The sequence below is a fragment of the Neopelma chrysocephalum genome, unplaced genomic scaffold, assembly GCF_003984885.1.
Source record: "Neopelma chrysocephalum unplaced genomic scaffold, ASM398488v2 Primary Assembly neopelma1_176, whole genome shotgun sequence".
Classification (NCBI taxonomy): Eukaryota; Metazoa; Chordata; class Aves; order Passeriformes; family Pipridae; genus Neopelma; species Neopelma chrysocephalum.
In genome coordinates this window covers 73173-92986 of record NW_020897838.1, presented here as the reverse complement: position 1 = coordinate 92986, position 19814 = coordinate 73173, and the positions used below count along the sequence as shown (strand labels likewise).

The following is a 19814-nucleotide window of genomic DNA, read 5'->3' as shown; positions in this document are numbered from 1 at the left end:
TGGGGCAGCAGGATCAGGGTCAGACCCTGGCACTCGGGCCCCTGGTGCCCGTGGGGAGCGGCCACCCGGCCCCTCTGCCCCCCATCACTGCCTTCCCGTGCTCTGTGGGGTGAGGGGTCCCATAAGCTCAGCATGGCTTGCACAGGTTTTGCACCGCAGTTCTGAGGTGTAAGGCACCTGAACTGCTTGTCTTGGAGCCTTCACCCTTCCCCTGCCTTGTAGCTGGGCCTGTGGACCCAGCAGGGGCTGCTCCCTGAGTGGCCTTCCCGAAATTCACTTTTCCCCAGTGCCAACCGAGGAGCAGCAGGAATAACAAAAACCTGGTGGAAGTGTGGGCACTCACCGTTCCACTCTCAGTAGTGTTACCAATGGTGAACTTCAGCTAGAACTGTGTCAGTCTGTGCCAAAATGTGTCTAGTGCATGACCCAATAATGACCTAAAACCTTTGAGGTTGGTAATTTAGCAAATAGTCATATTAAGCAACAGAGAACCTAAAAACTTCATGGAGGGGCTCACTTAAGAGGCTCAGTATAACTAAGTTATGAAGACCTCCTTGATTTTAACTGTTGTTTATTTCCATTCTAGATAAACTTCTGATAAAGAAAGATGATAGAAAGAGAGTTGTAAGTATTTGCATTTTGTTCAGAAAATGAAGTAAAACGTGCAGCCTCTTTCATTACAATTTCATTATAATTTGAGCATATGCAGCTGTTGGCTGTGCCTGTGTCACTGTGTGGTCCTGGGTCTGGCACTGGGTCATGGTCAGTGCAAGGCTACACTTGTCTGGTTCTGTAAATTCCAATAAAATTGTGAGGGATTTGTGCAAAAATTGTGAGGGATAAAACGGTGAGGGATTGTGTTGGGACAGGTGACAGTTTGGGGTCAGTGTTGCATGTGTAGCCTTGCCATTGCCCTGTGCAGCCCTCCCTGGCAGGTGGTGATTTTTTTTTTTATTTGGAACCTAATCACTTAAAGCTATAAATTATTTTAAGACAGCTGAAAAAAAATTCTCTAAGTTTATTTTAGTTGTTCAAGTTTCTGAAAATAAAAATGTAGTGCCTCTTAAGGTTTAAGCAATCCTTCCTGGGAGATAATCTCATCACAGTGTAAGGAACTAGCCTGGTGCCATGGGAAAGGTACATTTTCACACACACTGTTCTCACAATGACTCTGTTTTTCATCAGATATGCGTTGAGGGGAACATTGCAAGTGGGAAAACAACATGCCTGGATTATTTTGCACAAACTACCAGCATTGAGGTACTGGATCTACAGTTCTTTATCTTTATTTCCAACATTCAGCAGTTGCTTGTCCTGACAGAACTGGCACTCTGGAAATGTTCTCCTCAGGCACATAGAAAGGAGCAGCAGGTTGTGAGCCAGGGGCTTACTGAGGTACCTCCCCATCTCCCAAATTTTTATACTCGGATTGCAGAAAAGAAAGTAATAAAGTACAAGGTCCAAAAGATCAGTAAAACCTGTGGATCAGAGTCTGCACCTCTGCAAAGTAACAGCAACCCACAGGGGTTGGGCATGTTTGGACATGCCTGTTTGCCATTTCATGTCACTGAAATCTTAGGTGTGTCTTGTAATAAGCAAACTAAAGATGTAATGATGTAAAAATACTTGAGATTCTAGTGAATATATGGCTTTTTTGAAACATGGAAAATCTGTTAAAACTGTTCCTGAAGATTTTGTAGACTGATTTGAGATTTGATTTCATGTTGCTTAGAACAAGATTGAGGGAAGGGCAGGCTTATTGTGTTTTTAAACAAAATCAAGATCAAACTTCAGTGAACAAATTTTTTTGTGTACAAAGTGAACATTTGTTTTTGTGTACACCAGATATTAATACTTTTCCCAGCAGAGCTGGCAATACATTTGATAGTAAGTTTTAGGAGTCCCCGTGGAAATGCTGGGTTGTTTGGTAATTTAACAGAAATGATCCTTCTGAAGTAATTAACTGTTAACCCAAAAGATAGCAGACTTTAATTTGCATATAGTGCAACATTTTTAAGTAGCTAGTTAACTCTCTTAGGCCTGGCTTTGTGGTTGGAGTTTTAGACCCTGTTTGAACCAGGTAAGTCTTGTGATTTTACCTATTCAGGGTAGAAGCTTTTCTGATTAATTTTGTAAAGGTTTTGAATACATTTTGTTTGTTAGAACAAAAAAATAAAATAAAAACTAATATGATAGCAGTCTGATCCTCTTTATGCCAAGTGTTGCTTTCTCTGACATGAATTTGTGAGGCAATGGGCAGGTCATTAAATGGAATCAGGACTCTGCTAAGCAGTTCTTTCCCCTATGTGGGACTGGTTTTGACTCAAAAAAAAAGAAATTCTATCCAGGCTCATTAGGTGTTTTATTTTGGCAGTTTAAAAATGCTAAGATGGTGTTGTATGTTGATATTTTTCTATTTTTAGAGTTTTTGCTGTTACTTTTTGTGTTCAGGATTCAGTGCTGTTTTTTAAGAGGGGTGAGCTTTCCAATACAAGTCGTGAATACTCTGACTTACTGAATGAGTAATCCTTAAAAACAGTTGCAGATTTGTAGAGTCACATAAAGTGTTTTGCATCTAAAACATGTTTAACATGGAGTTAACATGGAGTTCTTTTTACCAAGGTTTTGAAAGAACCCTTGATGAAGTGGAGGAACGTTCGTGGTCATAATATCCTGGTAAGTGACAGAAATCATTTCTGCAATTACAGTGGCTGTTCTTGTAGAAGTACACGTGTGACAACTTCTTACCAACCAGCAAAACTGTTAGGAAAGGTGTGGTCAGAATCTCACACAGCAAAAAATAAAGCTTCATGAAGCAAAAGGTTTTTTACTGTGATTAAGACATAGTAGAAACATTGCCTATAAAATGTGGTTTTGGCAAGGGGTTTCTTACATGGTATGAGCTAAAGAAATTCCCATAAAGGTAAGCCCTGAGTGTGACAGTTGTTTCTAAATCTACTCATGCCTGTTTCAAAGAATCACTCAAAGTGAGGGGTGGATCTGATCAGTTAATGTTGTTTGACAGCAACACTCTGCACACTTGTGGTGTCCCAACATAAGAAGGACATGGAATTGTTGGAGCAAGTCCAGAGGAGGCCACAAAGTTGATAAGGGACTGGAGCATCTCCATGTGGAGACAGGAGGGGAGAGCTGGGGCTGTTCAGCCTGGAGAGGAGAAGGTTGTGTGGAGACCTCACAGCACCTTCCAGGGTCTGAAGGGGCTGCAGGGAAACTGGAGAGGGACTGTTCATCAGGGACTGGCGTGACAGGACACAGGGAATGGCTTCCCACTGACAGAGGGCAGGGTTAGATAAGATGTTAGGAAGAAATTGTTCCCTGTGAGGGTGGGGAGGCCCTGGCACAGGTTGCCCAGAGGAGCTGTGGCTGCCCCATCCCTGGAAGTGTCCAAGGCCAGGTCGGATGGGGCTTGGAGCCACCTGGGCTAGTGGAAGGTGTCCCTGCCCACAGCAGAGGGGATGGGACTAGATGAGCTTTAAGATCTGTTCTGATTCCTTAACATTCTGTGATTCTGTGACTGCTGAAGGTTAGGAAAACTCGACCCAGTTGAGGTGTTGAGGGTTTGTGTTTTTTGGGTAGCCATGGCTTCTGGGAACTGTTCCCACGAGGCCGTCCCTGGGTCCCAGCTGTGCTCGGAGGCAGCAGCCAGGGCTCTGCCTGCACTGCACACTGGCTTTGCTGGGCTGCTGGAACTGGTTCCTGATGTCAGTTCTGCTTGGGGATCCCCTGCCCTGCAGAAACCTCACTGCTGGCTGAGGACAGATCTGTGCTCAGGCTGGTGGGATTTGCTGCCAGAACGGTGGTGTGGGCACAACCCAAAGTACACGAGGCCAAATGTGTGTGTGATACCATCAGTGCTGCCATAGGTCCTCTGGAAAAGTAAATTCTCCCTCCTAGGAGTTACTGATGCCTTACTTTCTTATTGTTAGTAGAGGGGTGGGGTGTGTTTGGCATCAGCACAGCAGTCTGTGTGTTTTGGAACACTGAGAAAGTCTGATGTTGGGCAGGGAGAGAAGGAGGAGGTCAGATCTGTGGGCTCAACCTGTGCTGCTGCCTTAAAACTTGTCACCTCACCAAATAGACACTGACTGATGCCTTATTTTGAGTAAGATCTTTTCAGGATAGACTGTTGCCAGTGAGTGTGTGTGTGTGTGGAATTGCAGCAATCAGAAAGAGTGGAGGAGCTACCTGAGACCTGCTTTGAGGATCCTGTAGGAAGATCAGTTGTGTGTGTTCAGGGACACCTTTCCTGAGGCCCAGACCATGCTTACTGGACCATATATGACTTCTGGCTGGACTGAGTATACTGAGAGTCTGTCAGTGCACAAAAATAAAGTAGTAGATATGTTTTTTTAATTACTAAACATATTTGAACTGTCTCACATGAGCTGTGCCTTAGTTCTGACTGTCCCATGTGCAGAGCACTTAATTCCTGCTGACTTCAGTGAGCCTTCCACTTAGGACCAGAGCCATAACTCTTACACCTGCCTTGTGCAGAGCAAGTGATCCCTTAATTCTTGTCAAACCTGGTGTTTACTGTGTAAGTGCCCTTCTTGTAGCAATGCTGTTGTACTGTAAGAGCTCACTAAACACCACCTTCACTGTTTGGCTCTTTGACCTGACAAATGTCTGTGTCTTCCTTCCATCCCTGACTCCAGGGTTTAATGTACCAAGATGCTTCCAGATGGGGGATAACGTTACAGACTTATGTCCAGCTGACCATGTTGGAGCAGCACACCAGACCAATGGTAAAGAGACATTTCTTTTCTAATTTAAAAAAGAATTAGATATGGTTATGAGTGTGAAATGCTTTTAACCTTGTATTCAAAAGTTAGGATCTATTTGTGTTCATTCTTTGTTCCTGCAGTGAGGAGGAATTTTTGTGGTGCAAAGACGTGTGCTCTGGGGGCAAAACATCTGCCTGCTCAGAACTTTTACTTCCCCAAAGTAGTGCTGGTTTGGCACCAGCCTGAGGAGGTAGAATCTTCCTCATCTCACCTCAGTGACTTGTCTGTCATTTTGCTATTTCAGATCTTTGGCAAACATTAAATAATCTCGTGTTAGAATTCATTTAGCCCATGCTTCTTGTGTTTATTCCAAGTGCTTCTAACGTTTTCTACTGCTTTTTTTCAGATGGTTTACATAATTTTTTTTCTTGTAATATTTTCTTTTTCTATATTGATTTTTCATGTTCTACATTTTTACCAAGATTTGTTTATTCTTTTGCCTTCAAACTCTTTCCCTTACATTCCACGCTGTCTTCCATTCCCCGATTACAAGATCTGATCTTAGATGCCACACTTATATCTTAATGATTGTTGTTAAGTTTTATTTTCTGGGTTTGTGTCAGGGCAAACTTTCAGCAGTACCACCTGTGAGTGATACTGCACATACAAACATCAGGTTTTTGAAGAGTTGTTTTTCCAAGACAATAGAAATCCTGTTCTGTTGCAGAAAAAGTTCATTCAAATGAACCAAATGCTGAAAATTGTGTATGAGTAACAAATTAGTTATGTAGCTGTTTAATAATGCAGTGACCATAAATAAGGAATCTTTGGTTTTTTGTGGTTCCCACCCTCCCAGTAAGTTTGTTTGTCACAAAATCTGAAAGAAAGATCTGAAAATCATATATGTTTCATATAATGTGCAGTGTGAGTCTGAAAAGATAACAAACATGTTGAAAAATGTACACTGTCAAGTTTTATTTTGTAGACTTCTCCAGTCCGAATGATGGAGAGATCAATTCACAGTGCAAAACACATCTTTGTGGAAAATTTGTACAGAAGGTATAGCACATGGATTTCTACTTCACTTCCTTGGATTAATTAATTTTTATATATATGTGTGTATATATATATATATATATATATAAAATCAACTGGTAATTTGTTTGGTAGTATGTATCCAAGTGGCCTGTGAAATCTGTCAGTTCTGTGCTGGAGTGGCAGTGTGTTGGGTCAGGATGTGCTGCCCACTGGTAAAATTAAACCTGTAGGACATGGAGAGCCTTTCTCAGCAGTGCTCCTGTGTGTTTAGCACAGAGTTTAGTTGGACAACATCTGTTGAAGTTTTCTGCTCTCCAGCTGAATACAAAAATCCTGCTAAATGAAAGCAAACACACGTTGAACAGGTTAAAACCCAGGAGGATATAAAGAATAACACTGCAGGAAGGAGGGAACTAGATAGTGTTGCCCAACCTGGCACCCAGGACTGGTGTTTCTTGCAAGCAGGAACTTGAGGGAGAAGCAGGAACTTGAGGGAGAAGCAGGAACTTGAGGGAGAAGCAGGAACTCGAGCCACTTGCTCTGGCTCAGGATTTACAGGATCAAACCAGGCTGCAAACCTTGGCAGGCTGTGAGTACAGAAAGAACAATCACCTATTACCTGCCCCATGTCCAGCTCACCCATCCCAAACTAACCAACAGTGCAGTAACCACCTCTGAGTGTTTTGGGTTTGGTTTGTTTGGAATGCTGACCTTTAATTGAACAGGCTGTTGTTTTAGTGGGTTTTTCAGTGGCCTCAAAGCACGAACCAGTTTGTTGCCACAAGGTGTCATCCCTGCTGCAGGAATGGCTTTGGGAGTGGGGAGAGAGACAGTAGGATGTGAGGCAAACAGAAAGACATTATTTATCCCAGTGGAAGTGTCCTGGAATATCCTTCTTGTTTTTAATTACTGACTTTTCTTTTTCACTGTGGGCAAAGTGCTTTTGTCCCAAAGACTCAGAACTCAGTTGCTATGAGGCAAAGTCTGGTTGTGTCAACTCCATAATTCTGTAACAACATTTTAAGGGCATCTAAGGTGTTCCATGGCTTTAGCACTCTAATGTTGGATGAAAAGCATTTGCTTTTTGTTGCAGCAAGCTAGAAGGCAGCTGGTGCTACCAATGGCAAGCAAGAAGAAAAGGGTGTATAAAAGGATTTTAATTAAAACAAGGAATAATTGGGGCTGTATGAAAACAGCTATTTTGTGTCACATTAAAAAAAATAAGTAAATCTGTCCTCCCTCATACCCTGTAACTGGTAGTGGCCAAAAGCAAAGTGCAGAGCAGAGGTTATTTTGTGCTTTCTTTACTGTAAGAGCAGGTACTGCTTAGGGTCCCAGTCCTAAAGATGGAGAAGAATCATGGAATTGTTTAGGTTGCCATAGACTTTTAACATCATCAAGTCCAAGTGTTCCCCAGCACTGCCAAGGCCACCACTAACTCATGTCCCCAAGTGCTGCATCCACATGGATTTTAAATCCCCCCAGGGATGGGGACTCCACCACTGCCCTGGGCAGCTGTGCCAGGGCTGGACAACCCTTTCCATGAAGGAATTTTTCCTAATCTCCAACCTGAGCCTCCCCTGGCACAGCCTGAGGCCATTTCCTCTTGTCCTGTCCCTTGTTCCCTGGGAGCAGAGCCCGGCCCCCCTGGCTCCCCCCTCCTGTCAAGGGGTTGTGAGGCTGAGAAGGTCCCTCCTGTTGCTGTTCTCTCATGTCTGCACAAACTCTGCTCCTTTAGGAGAATGGTCAGTTGAAGCAAGGGATGGAGAGCTGTGGGAACATCAGGGATATCAGTTCTCCTTTGATCAAGTCACTCAGTTTTGGCTCTTCAGGCTTTGTCCCAGAGAGAGAACCAGAGAAAGATTTACAACAATGATGGAAGGCAACTGCTGGGAGTGTCCGTGGCAGGTGGAGAGAGGCACGAGTGTGCAAGGTCTGGGATTGGACACTGGGATTGCACAGTCTGAGTGCAGTTGTGGCTTGAGTCTGGCATGAAAGGCTCATGTCAGGTGTAAAACCAGGAGAAGTCTAAATGTGTGCACAGGAATGTGCAGGATGTGCTGCAGGGTGTGAGCACCACCAATTCCCTCTGTCCCCTTGGAATTCGTAGTTGTTCATGATACAAAGCTCAGTCTGTTCGTGTTCAACTTCTGCAGTGAAAACTTGACTTGGCAGGAGTCAAATGTCAGCAAACCTCAGAAATGAGAACACCCTTTTGTGCCTTGTACATTCCCTGTATCTTTATGGGTCTTGAGCCTGATCCAGAATCCTCACAGGATTATCCAGGGTATTCCATGACAAAGGGGAAGCAAAGGCAGGTTTTCTGTAGGGCAGGTCAGTGCAGAATTGACTTGGATGTTACCATCTTTTAGGGTAAGAATAGTGGTGCTTTTTCTTATTTCCAGTTCCTTTTGACCTTCCAGTTTTCCCCATCTATCCTGGAGAAAAGTAGCAGAATCAGTATTTGGCTTACGTAGGTCCCTGCTACCCAGGAATGTATATGATTGGTATATTAGAGGAATAGCAATGACTTGTTATCTCATTTCTGGGGGGGGGATATTCCATTTTAGGAAGTGGGAAATCCCATTTTAGGAGGTGGGACATTCAGCTGGATGGCAGATAAAGAACTGAGGGGGTACGAATACGGGTTTTGCTTTCTTACAAACCTAAAGGGAACCTTTTGTATTATCTCTGCTCAGTTTTGCCAGTGATCAAAGCACGTTGCCAGAAGAAGGGCTTAGAAATCTGTGGAATCTCGTTCTTCACTATTTAAAATGTTGTAACTGGTGTGAATCATTCAGCTGCAGAGGACAGGAGCCCTCCAACTCCATCTCTTTTTATATTTTTATTGCAGAGGCATTTAGGAAGGAGTGTGGAGTATGTGTTACTGTCACCAGTTTTGAAGACAGGATAATGTAAAACTAGTAATATTTGACTACTAGGAATATGGTAATAAGTGAAAATCTGATACTAATAAAACCAGAATGTTTTTATTATAAAATACTAATGTGATTCTTAACATGTTCTCTGTAACTCCCTGTCTGATATTTTATTATTCTTGGTGAGGTAGTTGGGACAGTTGTCTATGTTGTCTGTGCTCTCTGAGTACAGAGCTCCAATTAAGCATGTTGAATATTTCACTACTCTTTCCACAAATATTTCTTACAGTGGGAATAAATTTGTTTACAGTGTCATTATTTTTTCACTGCCCTTTAATGTGGCTTCTGTAAGGAATTGTCAGTGCTGCTGAGTAAACCCAGCCCTTCTGGTGACATGCACTGCAGGTAGACTTGAAATGATCCTGATCCAAAGAACCTGAGCAATAAATAACCACTGACACTAATTTGCTGTTATTGTGTGAATGTCACTGTGGTAATGTTTTCTTCCTTGTCACCAAGTAATTATGTCTTAACTGTAGTGGAAAAAAATAATTAATGTTTGTAACTGTTAATAATAGAAACTTTGTTTCAATAAGTACTTAAAAGAAAAATATTTGATCTTTCTCTTGTATAGACAATGGTTTATGTGGCCTTCAATTTGGGTGGGAATAACATTGGTGGTGTTTTCATTTCATATATGCTGGAGTAAATGGGGAGCAATTCTAGTTTGGTGAGAAAAACCAGAGTTTAGAATTGATCTCTGCATGCTGTTCAGTGAGTGATGGCTCTTCTGTTTGTTCAGTGGAAAAATGCCAGAGGTGGATTATGCTGTGCTAAGTGAATGGTTTGACTGGATCAAGAACAACATCGATGTTTCAGTGGATTTGATAGGTAACATTTCCATGGGATCTGGAGGGCTGTGTTTCTGGGTGGGTTTCTTTACTGGGAGTAAAAATAATTCTTGTTTGTTGGGTAATAAATTATCCCATTATTCAGTATAATAGTGGTTGTAACATGTAGCATCAGACAGCTTGGATTTGTGGGTGGATTAATGGTAGTGCCAAAGGGGGGCTCAGTGGTGGCACCCAAGTCAGGATTCTTTCCTTCTATAGTTCTTCTTTGCTTTTAAAGCTGATCCTTGATCATAACTATTCTAATTTTTGTTATAACAGTTTATCTGCAGACATCTCCTAAAGTTTGTTATGAGAGGTTAAAAACACGATGCAGGGAAGAAGAAAAGATCATTCCTCTGGTAAGGAGTTCCTCCAATGTATGTGGTTACAAGGAGCCTTAAAAACATAATGATTCCAATCTAAATACTAAAATGGTGTCCTGAGTGTACTGCCAAAATGTGGTGCAGCTGTTTCCACTGCAAACTAGAACCTGAGTATTTAATTTTGATTTATTTTTAAAAAATGATCTGTCATGCACACTGATTGTCCCAAGTGTTATGTTTTAGTAAACACTGTAGTATAGCTGACTTTAGCTGGAGTATTAATCAACTGTTAATCTTCTCTAAGATGTAAAAAGTCAATTCTTTTGTACCATTAAATGGCATAAAAGCACCCAGTTGAAGCACAAATACCTGGGTATGCAGGTGCTGGAAATTTCTGTGGGCACTTTGTTGTCTGCTGTTACCAGGATGTTTATGCAGGAAAAGTGTCTCTGCTTGTGTCTGAAAAGAAGCAACTTCTGGAAAATCTTAAGTGTGGGAATGTGCTTTAAAATTAACTGTGGTAATGGAAGGATCCCAGTTTGGTGAATGAATTAACTAAAGAAAGCCTGACCAGACACAAATGGGGCTCCCTCTGCACACACAGCCTGTCTGCTGTACCTCCAGTGCTGGGCAGTCCAGGAGAAGCAACTGTCAGTGGCAAAGAGCCCCATTTTGGGCCATGTGAAATTTTGCCTTGAGAGTAAATCCTTGTTGTGATGGATTTGGAGAGTCCTTGTGTTGTTTCACAGCTCTGCTGAGGCTGGGGCAGCAGTTTGGAATGAACAGTGTGAAGTGGTCTCCAAGAAAAAAAACACCCAGTAGTTGATGACAGGCAGAAAAGCTTTTAGAGGAAATGGAGTGAGTCAGGAGAAAAGGAACTGGGAATTTGAGGAACATGTATTGACACACAAAGTGCCTCCAGTACATATTCTCTGCAGCCTTGCCCTTCGTGTGCTTACTTCTCTTTGCTGGATTTTCCTCTGTAAAATCTTGAACCACATGATACCTGTGGGAGAGGATGATCAAGGGCTGCTTGATCTTAAAAGGAGCTGAGAGCCCTGTGCTCCTGTAAACTGTGTCTTTGAGGTTCTTCATGGAGTAAAACCTTGTGCTGGGAATTAATTATTTGCAAAACCCGTGTTTGCTTTGTATGTTTTGTTAGTGGAAATATCCAATGCTGGCTTTTCTATGTGTTTTAACTGCTTACCAAATGGATAAATTGCAGTGTGTGTTTCATCCCTGGGCATATGTGTTATTCCAGTGCCTCTTTTCTAGGAATATTTAGAAGCTATTCATGAGCTCTATGAAGAGTGGCTCATTAAACGTGCACTGTTTGAAGTTTCCTGCCCAGTGCTTGTGAGTATTACTTTAATTATAACCAATTAGGCATGTGGAGGATTGTACTTTTTAAAGAATAAGAGCATTATTTAGTGGTAAAAGTAAATAAATCTGATTTTCTGGTAACCTTGGAGAATGAGAACCTTAGAAAACTGTTTACAGACATGTAGTGTATAGCATGGAAGTGTGGTTTTCCATCTCTTTGTGGAATTTGAGGGTCTGTTCACTGTGATTGGTTGCAGGATCAGCCATGTAACTTTTCAGGGAATGCCAAATTTCAAATGGAAAGTGATTTGGACAGACCCCAGGAGTGTCTTGGTTTGGCTTCAGTGCTAGTCCTCTTCTGTTTTGCTCAACCCCCCCCATGTTTTATGGTGTCAGTTATTTCTAATGTTCATGTTCTTCTTTTCAAGGTTATTGGAGCTGACCATGACATGCAGAAAATGATAGAAACGTATGAAGAAAAACGGGACCAAATACTAAACCCATCTAATAGACAACACCATTTATAGGAGCCTGTGATTGTTGTACCAAATACTGTTTATGAAGTCTGATTTGGTATTTTTAATATTTAAATATAACTGGTTTTGGTTTTGCACTATGCTTTGTAGAATGTTGTGGACTTATGGCTATGAAATGTTCAGGTTCAAGTCAGGAACAGAATATAAACCAATCCCTTTTTGTGTTTTTGGGTTCTCCATCAGCTTTACTGTGTCAAATCTCTTCAGCTAAAATATGGCTGTTTCCCCCATTTCCCACTTCACTGCTGCTTCCTAGAAGTAACCTAAGTTTCTTCTTTATTTTTCCCTAAAGACAACCCTGGTTTTGTAATTTAAAATAAATGGTTTGTTACTACCTGCCTCTGAAGCAGAGAACTGAGGCTGGTGTTGGTGAACTGGGGTGAAATGACCCCCAGTGACTGGTGTGTGTGTGTGAGGGAGGTGTGTTTATTACAGTCGGCCCAACCCTGGTGCCCAGCAAGGTTGTGGAGCAGATCACTGTGGGTGTGCTCACATGGCACACTCAGGACAGCCAGGGGCCAGCACAGGTTTAGGAAGGGCAGGTCCTGCCTGACCAACCTGATCTCCTTTTCTGACCAGGTGACCCACCTGGGGGGTGAGGGGAAGGCTGTGGATGTGTCTGCCTGGCCTTCAGCACACCTGGGACACTGTCTCCCATGGCACACTCTGGAAAAGGCTTGGACAGGGGCACTGTGCTGAGTCAGGAACTGACTGGAGGGCTGTGCCTGGAGAGTGGTGGGAATGGTGCTGCATCCAATTGGGATCTGGTCACCAGTGGTGTCCCCAGGGATCAGGGTTGGGCCCTGTTGGGTTCAGTATCTTTATTGTGAGGGGACTGAGTGCACCATTAGCAGATTTGGGTGTGGGGTCAAGGAGGCCAAGTGCCAGGTCCTGCACTTTGGCCACAACAACCCCTGCAGCTCCAGGCTGGGCAGAGGGGCAGGAAAGTGCCCAGCAGGAAGGGCCCTGGGGGTGCTGGTGACAGGGCTGGACACGAGCCAGGTGTGCCCAGGGGGGCAGGAAGGTCAAGGGCACCTGGCCTGGATCAGGAATAGTGTGGCAGCAGGAGCAGGACAGTCCCCATTCCCCTGTGCTGGCCCTGCTGAGGCCCCTCGAGTGCCGTGTCCAGTTCTGGGCCCCTCACTGCAGGAACAACACCGAGGGGCTGGAGCGTGTGCAGGGAAGGGAACGGAGCTGGGAAGGGGCTGGAGCACCAGGAGCGTCTGAGGGAGCTGGGGGGGCTCAGCCTGGAGAAAAGGAGACTCAGGGGGGACCTTCTCACTCTACAACCTGAAAGGAGGTTGCAGTGAGGTGGGGGTTGGGCTCTGCTCCCAGGGAACAAGTGACTGGACAAGGGGACAATCTTCAGCTGCACTGGGGAGGTTTAGGCTGGACAGCAGGAAGACTTTATTCACAGAAAGGGCGATTAGATCTTGGAACAGGCTGCTCAGGGAGATGGTGGAGTCCCCATCCCTGGAGGTGTTCAAGGAATGGAAGAGGTGGGATGTTCTTTTTTTATTATTACAGGAAGCAAATGAAGTGCATCAAGTGAAGCAGCTTTGTTAAATAGGTCTTACCAGTTTGAAATCTTGGGTCTTACTCTAACCCTGCCTACACTAGTGCAGCTCCACTGAATTCAGCACGTTCCTTCTGCTCTACATGACACCACAATGTAGCTGTAGTTCTGTAGCAGTTCCACTGAATTCAGTGGCAAGAAAAGACAAACCCAAACCACAGATTTGTAAGTGATTGCAGAATGGCTTTCAGGCTGTTTCACAGCCAGGTTTCTGTAGAGGGCTTATTTCTCTCCAGTGTTGATGAGATGCCCAGCCCTGCTATGGCTGAGCTGAGGAACTGACAATAAGGGTGCACAGAAAAGCATTTGTTGTTCCTTTCAAATGGTTATAAAAAATCCTAGAATTAATTGATTTCTTAAGTGCTTTGGATTCTCTGATTTTAGTTCTTTTTACAAAGAAAAATACAGATGGTTCTTTGGGTTTAGATTGTAATCAGTTTATTATGACCTGCAGGTACTTGGAGAGTGAACTAGTGGGGGTTTCATTCAGGACTCATCAGCTCAAGTGTTGAGTTGCCTTTCTCTTGTGCTTTACCCTCTGAATGTTCTCTTCAAGGTAATCCTTTCAAGGCAGCAGTTTGGACTGTGTTCACCTTACTTTTTCTGTGTAATTTTAGGGGAATGATCCCTGAAGTACAATATACATATAATTTATTTTCCCTAATGGTTTTGGTTGGTTTAGCTGGAGCAAGCAAGGCATCAGTGAGTACTTTGATCACGGATTGCTGACATTTGTCTGGCACTTGCAGGACACAAATATTGGGTGACGTGGCCTTTCAACAGCATCTGATGGTGTTGCTCTTGGAGATCACTGCCTTTCTTTTGCAGTTTTGTGGTATGACTAAAAACCCTGCATTGAAGGGACTGCACCAACTCAGGAACTGCAGTTCATGTCTTGTTAGTCCCATTTGATGGGCTATTTTTTTCCCAAATCACTACAACTTATTCATGATGAGTGCACTGAGCATTTCCTGGTTTAGTACAGAGTTAGTACTAAGGCTTGTGATCCCAGTAATGCCATGCTATGGGTCTGTTGTAAATCTTTAGAATTCTAGCTTAAAAATAAGATTTTGTGTGCTAATTAATTATCTTTCTTATTGAAGCTTATTTGTAGGGGGATAGTGATTATTCTTAAAACCTTCTGTTAAACTTTCAAACCTTTTTCTTCTATAAAAGAGTCCAAAGGAACCGTTTCTTTGGAAACGGTTCTATAAATTTGAAGTTCAGTCATCTGCAGTTTGTTCTAAATTCTGATTTCATCATGGGTTGTAGAAGCCCAGGATGGATGTTTTGCACAGTCCAGAAAATCTCACTTGATGGTTTAGTACAGAGAATCCTACAGCCCAGAGGATGTCACTGTGATTTGTCAGGAAAGAGCCCTGTGAACATTTTTTGTCCATAATAACTGTTTCTCACAACCTCACCCAAAGCTGAATGCAGCCCTTGGTGTGAGCTTGGGCAAAGTTCTGTTCCCCCCACACTGCTGGAACCAGGGGAAGGCAGAACTTCAGCAATTGGTGGTTGAAAAAGGAGATCTTTACATTTTAGCTCCTGAGCTTTTTCTAGTGTAATCCGTGTGCTCCTCTTTGAATTTTTTGAGGGCTGAACGTCAATTATAAACTATACAAAATTTACTTCAGCTACTGTTTTAACTATACGTGAAACAACAAAGCACTTTTAGCATCCAAAGCACAGCCCCATATTAGCCACTGTGAAGAAAATTAACTCCACTCCAGCCAAAACCAGCACACGTTGACGTGCTGCTGGAAAAGCTACTCGATGCAGTATTAAAGTGTCCTCCTGGGTAACAAGTGTATAAAGAAGCACTGAAGACTGTGCTTAAGTACAGTACCAGTGGCTAGTTGCTTTTCTCAATGAATTAAATGTTGTGTATGACAGAGGCTCTCCCTGCTGGGACTCAGCTCACAGCTGATCCCACACTTCTGCTCCCGTTCCCTCTCAGCACACAGAACTGCTGCTTCCAGAGGATCCCTGATCCTGGCTCTGGTGCTCACTGCAACCTTCTCTGCTGACATTTCCTTGACACTAAAATGGCACAGAATGGCAGTTTTTCCTCCTTAATTTTATGATGAAATAAAATGAATAAAATGAACTGGTTTACAGAAAAATTCTGTGAATCTTGGTGCGGAATGAAGTGGCAGGAGCAGGGACAAGGGAAATGGCAGCAGTAGCTGCATCTCTCTCCTGGTGGCAGTGAAGAGTTATGATGCTCAAAGCTTCTCTTGAAAACTGTAGTGGAAGCCACAAAATATTCTGGTTATAAATGAAGGCAGGTATAAAACCTGTAATACAGGTTATTGCCTCTCCAAACCCAAGAGTGTTCACAGGGCTGTTTCCCTCTTCAAACCTAGAGGAACGTTGTCAAACTTTCTAAACTTGTTCTCAGCTGAAGGCAGGAGGAAGATGAGCTCAGAACAGCTTCCAAGGAATGCAGTGAGCTAACAAACACAAGTACACTCCAGTACAGCATTTGTAAAGCTGGAAACCTGGGTCTTCCAGTTTAGAAGATCTACCTTGTACTGGAAGAATACTCCAGGAATAGGTCTGTGAAGGGGGAAAAAAAAGCAGTATGCTTAACTGAAGAAACCTGGCTGGCATTAGAAACAGCCAGAAGGAATCTGGCTAATGAATTAATGGATTTAAATTTATGGAAGTTTACCCTTCAGAAAGGTGACCATTCAGGTTTCCTTGCCACAGGGGCCATTAAGACTTCGTGTAACTACTCCTGTTTTTTACTGTCCAAAAGCAGTGATGTGGTTTTGGTTTTTTTTAAACTGTTTTGACAAAACGAATCATCTCCTTGAAAAGATGATCAAGGCCACAAGTGAGAGGCAAAAACCCCAGGCAGATTAGAGATAAAGCACTGGTAGACTCAAATGTGATGGCATAACATTCCTTGGTCGGTCCTGTCAATAATGACATAAGGCTCCTGGTTTTCACTCAGTTCTGAATTCCAGTTCTCCAGAGTTACTTCACTGGATTCAGGTTCAGGCTGCAGGAGGGTCCTTCTGTCCTGTGTGCTGGTCCTTCTTGGGTGTGAAGGCCCAACATCGATACTCTGTGGTGGGATGTAGGTGAGGTTGGGGGGCTCTCTGATGTGCCTGAAGCCCTCAGAGGCTGTGTGTGTGTTACCAGTATCCATGAACAGTCTCTTGCCATCAGAACCAGTGGTGGAATGCTCCGTGTTCCCAGCAGTACAGCACAGGTCTGAGAATGGCTCAGCATCAACCAGATATGTATGTTTGATTTTGGAGTGATTGAATTCTCTTCTGTGCCTGTCACTGGCACATGCTGCTGCTGCAGGTTGGCCAGTTTCCTCCACTGGGTACATCAGATCTTCCTGAGTGTCCTTGATCTGTAGTTTTGTGAAAGTTAAGGACAGATCACAAACCTCCTCCTCCCTGGGGACAGTCTGGGCAGAGGCAAAGTCTGTGTAGGGCAGAGACTTCAGCTCAGCGGGTCCATCGGCAGGGTCTGGGTCTATGCAGTTCATGGCATCCTTGATTTCTGCTTCAATGGATTCTTGGGGCAGTTGTGGAGCTCTGAACTCCCCGGGGGCTGAGCTGTCACAGGGGCTGTCAGCAAACATGGCAAAGGCTGGGGGGCCGCTGGCTCCTGGGGACAGCGGCACAGGCCCCAGCTCAGCCCCCCGGGGCTCTGCAGCCAAGGCACATTCCTCACTCCCACTGGCTCTGGGCTCGGTCTCAAAAGCCTTTGGAGAACGATTCTCACTGAAGATAGGTGTTTGTCCTATGACAATGTCACTGTACTTGACCAGGAAGTCCTCGCTGTCCGAGCACTGCCCCGGCAGCCGCGCGGAGCCGACGCCTCGCCTGTGGAGTTCCGGAGGGATGGAGGTGGATGGAGCAGCTGCTGCCTCAGCCAACTTATCCTTGCTCTCCACATTCCCAGCAGCTTCAAAGGACAGAGGGCAGGGAGCTGAGCAGTTCTGCTGGGGAGCAAGGCACAAAGATGTCTCACTGCTTTCTTCCTTTTCTGGATTTTCCATATCTCCTCTCTGGGGTGGGTGATCTCTGTCCTGCTCTCCTTGGTGCCGCTGGGTTTGTGTTCTCTGCTGGAGGGGCTCCTCCAAAACACCACGTTTTCCTTCACTTGTCATTTCCAGGATGGTTTCACACTCGATCCTTGCCAGGAATATTTCAAATGCAGTTTGCTTTGTTTCCTCATTGTTTCTCTTTTTGACAAGTGAAAACTCTGTTGCTGTTGTTGCAACGTACCCTATTTTCTCCAGGACTGCTTTGACGATGTCATCTGGGAGCACTGACTGGATATAGTAGACAAAGTTACCAGTGAATGTCTGAAACAGAATGAAACACAGAAAAACACTGAGGGGATGGGGTGGAAGAAAACCTGAAAGATTGAAAATCAAAAATACTTCAGAAATTGCTTACAGCTTTCAAAAAAACCTGTGTTCCTAAAAGCCTGAATTGTGAATCGCAGTGAGTGAGGCTTTTCTAAAGCATTATTTTGTCAGCCTCTCAAGCATCAGAGCTTTGCTACAGCACATTAGTTTCAGTGAAGTGATGCCAGCTGAAACCTGCTGAGGTCCTGGCTAAGAGCATCAGCATTCAAAAAGGAAGAGAGTGAGGAAATTATTTTAGTCAAACTGGAGAAAAACAGAAATGAATCTTATGTGCTCTACTGAAGAATATAAGCTTTTTAAGCAAACAAGGATTCACAGACTAACTCACTGAGGTCTGATCTTTTCCCAAGGAAGCAAACAAGATGCACTCACTGTTAACTGCATTTCCTAATTGGTGACAAGGCTATAACATTTCCTTTTTCCATGGTTCAGATTCCTGCTGTAACTTTACTACCTTTGAATTAAACTGCCATTTTTCTGAAAGCACCTTTTTGAAGGTAGACCATCCTAGCAGAAATATTGCCCAAACACCTCTTTGCAAAAGCTTTCTGCAAAACATGAATAGAATGCTGCCGTTGCTGCATAACAACTTCAAAAATCAATATTTGCTTGGTTTTAGAGCTACCCCAGACATGAGGCCTAGTTTGTAAAGTGGAAGTGGTTTTTGGTTTTGTCTGAAATACTGATAGAAGAGACTCTGTTGAGCTAAGCATGATCAACTCCTGGCAAGTCAGCACAGAACAGAGGTGGGAATGCAAAGTCAAGACTTCCACCTTGTTTTCAGGCTGCCCAGCTTGGGACAGACTCACCTACTGCCTGAGGCTGAGACCTGAGCATTGGTCTCACAAGCAGAAGCTTCAGGGAGAACAAAACTGACCCCAAAATGGCCACGGTTATGTATAATGTAGGACTGACCCTCAGTCCATTCTCAGGTAAATTTGTCAGCAGTGCTTTGCAATCCCACCTTCAGCAGGCCTGAACTTTGGGTTACCCACAGTGGTCTTCAAAGTTTAATCTTAATGAAGCCTAAGATTTTGTGTTAGGAGAAGCAGAACCCACCAACTGTAGTCCTGATTATCTTATGTTTTGCCCTGTTTTAGGGAGATGAATGAGAACAGGAACCTACAGCTGTTTGAGAATCCACAGGGGGGACCTACGTCCAGGGAGAAGCAAAGAAATGGCTCTGCCTCACCAGCACGTGCTGCTGAAGGAAGGGCAATCAGTTTGCGTGTTGGGGGATTCTGTTGAGATTTTGCAAGTGTTTAGATTGTGTCTCTTGTGGGCCATGAGATGTGCGAGGTGTGCTGGGGAAGCGGGGTCACCGTGGCCACCTTGCTGCGAAAACCAACAGCGTTTCCTCTTTCCCAGGGGCTGTTCCTGCCCACCCCCACCCGGGATAAGGGGCCAGGAGGCACCGCCCCACCCGGCCTTTGGCACCAAACCACCGAGGAAAACACCCCCTCCTTACAGCGAACAGAGGGGAGGGCTCAGAGCGATGAGAGGCAAAGCTTTCACCTTCTCTGCTGCCTCACCACAACCGGGGCTCCGTTCCCAGCCCCGCAGATGCTCAGCACGCCCGGCCTCGGCGGGGACATCCCAGGGAGCAGCCACACATCACACGGGGCACCGCCCCGGGCAGGATGTGCCCATGACACTGCTCCAGCTCCCAGCACCCTGATCAGGGCAGGATGTGCCCGTGACACTGCTCCAGCTCCCGGGCAGGATGTGTCCATGACACTGCTCCAGCTCCCAGCCCTGTCCCGGGCAGGATGTGCCCCTGGCCCCGCTCCATCCCTCGCTGCCCTCCCGGCCTCGCGGCCCCGGCTCCCCCCGGTCCCGTACCTTGAGCGAGCGGATCTCCCTGCGCCAGGGGCACAGCAGCAGGTTGAGGCAGAGCAGCTCCAGCAGCTCCAGCGCCTTCACCAGGTCGCGCAGGGCGCGATCGCCCCGCGCCCGCCGGCACCGCTCGGCCACGGCGCGCACGTCCAGGGCCCCGCTGTGCCCCGGCAGCCCCGCCGGGCCCAGGAGCAGCCCCCGCGCCCGGGCGGCGATGGCGGGGTCGGCGCAGGGCCCGGGCCGGGCCGCGACCCGCGACA

At 44.9% G+C, this 19814-nt stretch overlaps 2 protein-coding genes across 2 annotated transcripts; one reads left to right on the top strand and one right to left on the bottom strand.

Moving 5' to 3' along the window:
* The first annotated feature begins 8 nt into the window (after positions 1-8).
* On the top strand, positions 9-12083 carry TK2 (thymidine kinase 2, mitochondrial). Its single transcript, XM_027701969.1, has 10 exons — positions 9-356; positions 587-624; positions 1186-1260; positions 2623-2676; positions 4677-4766; positions 5731-5804; positions 9465-9553; positions 9835-9914; positions 11154-11234; positions 11630-12083. Exons 4-10 carry the CDS (start codon positions 2641-2643, stop codon positions 11726-11728), a joined length of 549 nt encoding a protein of 182 aa, XP_027557770.1. The 5' UTR covers positions 9-356; positions 587-624; positions 1186-1260; positions 2623-2640; the 3' UTR covers positions 11729-12083.
* Positions 12084-16057: 3974 nt separating this feature from the next.
* Positions 16058-19809, bottom strand: LOC113976624 (the record flags this gene model as incomplete). The annotated part of the gene is made up of 2 exons (XM_027701965.1): positions 16058-17652; positions 19561-19809. Coding segments are annotated over 2 exons (1695 nt in total), but the record flags the coding sequence as incomplete, so codon positions are not given.
* Positions 19810-19814: the final 5 nt, after the last annotated feature.

Coding starts and splice junctions, on each gene's coding strand:
- TK2 (XM_027701969.1), top strand. CDS start 2,641: ATGAAGTGGAGGAACGTTCGTGGTCATAATATCCTG. Junction 9,554..9,834: donor TGTTTCAGTGGATTTGATAG/GTAACATTTCCA, acceptor TTGTTATAACAG/TTTATCTGCAGACATCTCCT. Junction 9,915..11,153: donor AAGAAAAGATCATTCCTCTG/GTAAGGAGTTCC, acceptor CCTCTTTTCTAG/GAATATTTAGAAGCTATTCA.